Below are 7,376 nucleotides of genomic sequence, written 5' to 3' on the forward strand. Positions count from 1 at the left end.
AAAGTGAGATTCCGTTTGAAGGTGTCCTAAATTTTCAATTGGCGCAAAATGATTTTTTTATCTTACTTTATTCTTCTATATTAGAAATAAATAACAACAAATACCATGACAAAATATGAAAGACACACAAAACTTGCATCATTAAGAAAAACTTACATCATTAAGAAAAACTTAAATAATTTATAGAAGAACATATAATTTCACATAACAATATAAATATAAAATAGGTTGTAGTAGTTATTAATGAAAGCCCGAAACATATAACACGACTTATTAAAATTTTTGAAAAACTTAGACTTTACAAAGTAAACCGACAAATCATAATTATATAATAATAGCAACAAAAATTAATTTTAGTTCAATCTAACTATTATCTAATATTAAAAATCTAAAATATGTGAAACAATTTTATAATCATACATTCCAATATTCCGTGTAGCAATATTTGTAGAATTTCATTATGAATATTTGTTGATTATAATTTTTATGCCTCATGCACTCCGTTTTTAATAAATCATAATTAAAATATCGTACTTTTCAGAAGGCGCACACATCTATGTGCAATAAATTGAAATAAAATAAGTACTACTATATAAAATAATAATATATCTAATTTAAATTATAGTGATTAGATTGTAATTTATTAAAGTTTTTGAAAAACGGGAATACGAAATGATATTTAATTGAATTTTTAACCGTGAGATGTGATCATTTTCGATCTCAATATTTTAACGCAATAGAAAGACACGATAATTTTATTGTACTATAGATTATAATATTCAATAATGCATATAACAATAATTTATAGCAATTAAAATAAATTATTTATAAACTGAATAGAAAAAATATCAACAAAAGAGTAATATCGTTATTATGTTATCATATGATAATTTTCGTGAATGTTTTTTTATATCAACATAGTGTATTACAAATATCAACAATATGACATAAGAATATCTACACTGGTATAAGAAAATATCAACACATATTTATTGAGATTTTTACATGGTTTTATGAATATTTTTTGATGTATTTGTTGATAAAAATCTGGTTATCACATTTACGAAAACTAAAATAAAAAATCTCAAATTTCATCATCCGAACATCGTCGGAACATATGCAATTGAGATCTCGTTTGATCCTTATAAAATTATCTTTAATTTGATATATTTTTTGCGAAAAAATAATTTAAATCGAGAGAGTTACGTAAATTTAAAGTTTTAAGATGATTTTAATGAGAGAGAATAAACATCAATGCCCTCTAACTTTATTTATTAATTTTTTTAATTAAAAATATAATTCATGTGACATTATTTCAACCACTAGATCTTCTAATCTAATGGCTAAAATTTAGTCTTAGTTTGAGATTGCTAATTAGTTAGCAATTGATCACTCCCCTATATATATAATTTGAACTTTAATAACAAAATCATTCAAAACATACTAACTTAAATAAGAGCATGAAAAAAAGATTTTTTATTTCTTTTATACATTCTAAAAACATAAACCACAGCAACTTTACTACTACTTGAATAAAATTTGAATCTCAAGTTATGAAATTAATAAGAAGCATAGTCATAAACATTATCATAAACCAACAAATAATGACACTTATTTAAATTTCTATTGGTTAAACATCAGCAAAAAAAAAATAAAAAATGTGTAAATCATTAAGGAGCTACAACGATTAACATTGGATCTATTGACGACATTATGAGTTTAAAAATTAAGGTATGTGATTGTCAATAAAGCACAAGGTTGGTAAAAAAATTTGTGACATCTTTGTTTGGTGGGATGAGACTTGTTGCCCTTAATTCTAGAGCTTCTGATCTTGGTTTGGATTATTTGATTTCTCAACTCTTGTGCCTTCAATTTAATGCTCACTCAACTTGCAACTCATTTCATATAAACATAGCCACATTCATGAGCATACTACTACACTTTGTGAACCTGTTTGTTTCCTCAGCCTACACAACAATTTGAAAAGGACAAGAAAGAAATTTTTAAAAAAATACTCCACTTGGGATGTTTCCACCTAGCCACCTAATTTTGATGCAAAAAGCATAAGATGTTTTTTTTGGGAATATTGTTTTTCATATATGTCATGTCGGGTCGGATATGCGACGGTTCCGGGTCGCTTGTGTACATATAAATATAATCATGGAAAATAATACTTACTATATATAATACTACCACAATCTATTCGTTCTACACTTATTTCCAAGATCCAATATTTATGACAATGACTTCTGTTTTCTGGTTTTGAATTATAGAAAAGCTTAATTGTATTTAAATTAGGTATAAGATTTTTTAGTCGCCCCACTCCCAATATTAATTCTATAATACAATTAACGGATTAGGAATATTGAAATCATAAATCCTATTTGCATATAAGGCAAGTCATAAATCATGAGTATTACCAAAGTTATAAATCTTATAAATAGGACACCAATTCTATAGTAGAGTCGGAATTCATTGGCTGGAGAGAAGAACAAGAGAGTCAAAATTTGAAGTTGTGTAGTGTTACAACTATAATTCATGGAAAAGTAAGTTGTATGTTTTACTTTTTTTGGTGTGTAATCTCTGGCATGCTTATTATTTTTTTTAGGTTCAAAGTTAGAATATGATCTCCAAAGACTCAATCTGTCGAAGAATGAAGCAAAATTTCTTCAGGTACCTCCCATCAGAGATCCTCATCGATATCTTGTTGGGACTCTCTCTCGAAAATATTGCAACTTGCAAATGCGTGTGCAAATCGTGGCTCAGTCTCATTGAGACTGACTATTTTTCTAAGTCACATCTTTCTAAATCCGCCCCCGTCCTTGTGGTCTCGATACCGTCTACAAATTCAAATTGGTTCAATGTTTTCAAATTGGAAGAGAAGCCCAAACGCAAGCCGAATCCAATCACCAAGTTTGATTTCCCCCAAGCATCAACAATACAAGGTTCTTCCAACGGTTTGCTTCTTCTGAAAAATCCTTTTCGCGATCATCTTTATGTATGTAATCCTATCACCCGTGAATTTGTTGAGCTCCGTGGCCGTCTTACTCGCCCTCGAGAAGATTGTTATGGAATTGGAGTGAGCAGAATAAGCGGACAACATAAGGTTGTCTATCTCAACCCTACCTACGACGGATGTCATGTATACACTCTTGAATCAGGTTCTTCATGGAGACGCGTTGAAGGTGTTATCCCCTCGTTTGATTGTTGTCACAGCTCCGTTGCTGCATTTGTTAGTGGCAATCTCTATTGGTTTGTTTCAAAATTTAGGAAGCCCCCTTACGTTTGCTGCTTTGATCTTGAGACAGAATGTTTTAGCACTTTCTCTCCACCAATTGAATGTCTCAAGAGAAACAACGTTAACAAGGGAATGTTGTGTACTTTAGGAGATTGTCTGTGTTTTTGTGATGACGAACCAGAATTTAAAGGTGACTATTATCACGTGATCTGGTTGCTGAAGGAATATGAATTAGTTGAGAAAAGTTGGTGCAAGGTATGTGTCAAAATCAGGCAAGGACCTCAATTAGATGTCCTCATCAAACATCCTCATTATGGTCATGGTTTACACAAACGTCTTCTGCCTATCAATGTATACGAGAATGGAGACATGTTGATGTTATGGAATGAGGAACACTTTCTATACTACTCTGAAGAGAGGAGAAGTCTTAAAAAAATTGGTTTGTTTGGTAAAATGGATGATGATTCTTTGAATATTAATTCCATTCTCCTCACTCCAAGTTTTCTCTCACTCAAAAGACACTTTGGTATGAAAAATGTAATATTATTTTAGTTTGTACTTGATTTGTTTAGAAATTTACATCCCATAATTTGTGCGATTGGGCTAGATGGGCTGATAAACAAAATAATATTACTAGGCCCATCAACCTAATTGCTGTATATTTATTTGACCCGTTTTCTTCCATGGTATACCATTATATTGATGATATCATAATCAATATGTGACAGCAGGCTTGTTTTTTTTTTTTTATAATTAGAAAATGGTTTCTCGAGGCATAATAAAATGATGATTTTACTCCATGCGTTCCAAAATAGTAAATGTTATATTTTGTGATGACATGAGATTTTACGAGATATCCTAGTTTAAACAAATCACGTTCATATCCTAGTTTACTTTTTATTTGTTTATTAGTAATAAATCAACCTTTTAAATTTGTTGAGTTTCTTGAATTTCTTCTATGTCATGCGATTCAGTCTTATACTCACTTCACGTTCGAATAAAAAGTTTTTGGGGGATGTCGCACTGCACTGAATTAATGAAAAGTTGAATAAAAAGGAATGATTTTCTTTGATGGTATTTATCAAAACTAAACCTGTTTCGACAACTCATAACTCGTTAACCCATCTAACAAAGACTTATCCATTATTTACTTGACGATTTGTTTTAATCTAACTATGCTTTTATTAGTTGAATTGAACTATGTTATAATCAAATCTTTAAAGCTTTAACTTTTTTCATCTCATTAATTATTTTACGTTTTGGATTGGTAGATGTGAATAAGTTAGTACTCCTACTATGTACATAGAAAATATTAATTAAAAATTACTACAATCTAATCATTCTAGTGTGAGTTCATGCACTGCATTTGCGTGTTTGCTCAACTGAATGAATCGAATTAGGGGTACCGTTTTATTTATTTGAGGCAATAATCGTGTGACACATCACTATAATACTTACTTAAATACTGCGAGTATTAAATTAAAAAAAATTTAAACATTGTTTTGTAGCCGGAAAAGCCCCCAACTCAAAAGCTTTTGGTTTAATTTTTTCTATAGCCAAATGAATAGTTATAATTTAAAGGTTGCGTCAAGACGGACTCAAACTCAACAACGCATAACTCAATGCCGATCAATGCATCACTTTCTTGTTTTTAATCTTAATTTCTTTATTTTAAATGTGTGGTTAGTTTGTTTAATTTGGTTTTCATTTTATCCACGCCAGGAATAAATTAGTTTGTTATATACTAATATGCTCATTAACAAGGAGTATTTGAGTAGTACTAAAATGTTATCTTGATTTGTGACTCAAATTTAAATAATACTCACCATTTAGTATATGATGTGGGTCTCGATCATATATTAGTATAGTACTTGTTGTCTGTCGACCTCAAAAAATATTTGAACTTACGACTTACGAGTCAACGGGCATGGTCCTTTACTAAACAATTAAAATAAATATCCTTGCAGTGAAAGTACATTAATCATATTGCATCATTTAATTATTTTTATATTGATAGACTGTCACGGTACTCCCTCCGTCCCACTTAATAGATTTACCTTTAATTATACCATGGAAGTTTATTTTTTCTATAAAATTATAGAATATGATATTTGTCTTTGGGGATACGTAATTTTATTTATAAAATATATCATATACATTAAAATATCATAATTTTATGACCATTATGTATTTGTATTGAAGTATATCATTTTATATATAGTTATGTACTTATGTTTGATGTTTATTTATTTGGGCTCCTCCCTTCGTGTCAATTAAGTTTAGTCAAAATTTTTGTAAATAGAGATTAAGAAATTATGTAGAAAAAAGGAAAAATATTTCAACGAGAAGAGAAGGAGATGAGAATTTATTTCTAAATATAAAAAGTAGACATCTGGATGAGACAAACTAAAAATATATATAAATATTTTGAATAAGACCGACAAAGACCAAGTATATTAATATTTGAAATGAGAATGTAACTTGAAAAGGTTTAATAATTTTCTAGTATGAGCCGTGACCAAATTAAATTTGAATTAAGTATCTCAAAACTCTTGGCTATGCATTATAATCTACCAACAAATTGCCAAAAACTAGGGTCAATTTGATAAAACAACCCATATTGTTTAGACTCTATTTTCCGGAAAAAGTGTCCTATTTAGCTAAGCACGAAATTTAAGAAAGTTAAAAAATAGATCGAATAAATTAGTGGAATATGAGTCTCATTTATATATTAGTTTTATAAAAATTATGAGTGAAATAAGTTAATGAAATATGTAACATGTGGTAAAAGTGAAATAGCATTGTTATTATGGAATGGATCAATGTTAAAATAAGATTTTTTTTATGCTAACGCACGTAGTAGTATTTTACTAGCACCAACCAATGAATTGGTTTCACAGTTTCACTAGATTTTTGGAACAAATAGTTGAACTGAATCAGTATTAGTAAAATATTACTAGTACTCCACTAATGTTTGACACACATCTTCAATTGAGTGTTGCAATGGATTTGCATGATGAGGGGCGCCGACTCATTGAAGGGGTGAAAGTTAGTAGGTTGGCCACTGACCTCTATTACTAGGCCTATGAATATGATTATCCTTTTCTTTTTAAGGTATCTGCTGGCAATTAGGAAGTAGTACTTCCTCCATCCCATAAAAGTTGAGACAAAACTTTTGGGGATGGAGATTAAGAATTTATATTAAATAAATAGGAGAGATGAAAAAAGTAGGAAAAATAAGAGAGAGTAAAGTAAATGAAGGAATAAAGTAAGAGTGATTGGATGTTTTGTCTTTTGTTAAATAAGGAAATGACTCAACTTTATTGGGACGGACTAAAAAGGAATACGACTCAACTTTTATGAAACGGAGGGAGTACTAGTATTGTATTTTCCTATGCACATTTGATGTCCTTTGAAATCCCAATTTATTAACCAATATACCTTAAATCAAAATATTTTCCTATGCACATTTATATTTGATGTCCTTTGAAATCCCAATTTGTTAACCAATATACCTTAAATCAAAATTAACCAATTTAACTTAGTAGTACTACAATAAAAGTGCGTAGGCACGCCTTACGTTTACTATGGATTCAATCAATTCATGAAAAGTCTCCTCGTGCAATTGTCCACGCTCTCCTGTGGTGAAACATCCAGATTGTACTTTCTCGTCATTTTCTTGTACGCTTTCTTAATGAACGCTCTTTCCTCCAATTCCCAACAATTCGTACAGTGACTCTGCGGTTCCTGTAGTTACAGCCTCGATTCGGGCCCTCCTCGGCCCGCCGGGTTCTTTAGGGTGTTCACAATAGTGGTCCTCTTGGGCATGCCCAAGCCACCATTTCTTGGGCATGCCCAACAAACTTGGCCCTTGCCCTCAAAACTTGGCCACCACAATGGTGGCCCTCTGGACCACCATTTTTTTTTATATTTCAACAGTTAAAATTATTTTCATACATTTTTGTTATATTTTAATATTACTAGAACAAAAATTATATGCCTATAATAAGTAAAAAATGCATACTTTAAAAATTACTAAAAAAAATTGAAACCAAATTGTCGTCGTATTATAGATATGGTAAAATTATACAACGACAATGTTTTAAATACAATAAAAAAAATGACGCACACCGCCCGA

The 7,376-nt window shown here is 30.3% G+C and overlaps 1 protein-coding gene across 1 annotated transcript; it reads left to right on the top strand.

The window, feature by feature from the left end:
- The first annotated feature begins 2,653 nt into the window (after positions 1–2,653).
- On the top strand, positions 2,654–6,370 carry LOC125190044 (F-box protein At5g65850-like). The gene is made up of 2 exons (XM_048087244.1): positions 2,654–3,493; positions 6,353–6,370. The coding sequence occupies exons 1-2, from the start codon at positions 2,654–2,656 to the stop codon at positions 6,368–6,370; spliced, it is 858 nt and encodes a 285-aa protein (XP_047943201.1).
- Positions 6,371–7,376: the final 1,006 nt, after the last annotated feature.

This window comes from Salvia hispanica, chromosome 5 (genome assembly GCF_023119035.1).
Source record: "Salvia hispanica cultivar TCC Black 2014 chromosome 5, UniMelb_Shisp_WGS_1.0, whole genome shotgun sequence".
In the NCBI taxonomy this organism is placed as follows: Eukaryota; Viridiplantae; Streptophyta; class Magnoliopsida; order Lamiales; family Lamiaceae; genus Salvia; species Salvia hispanica.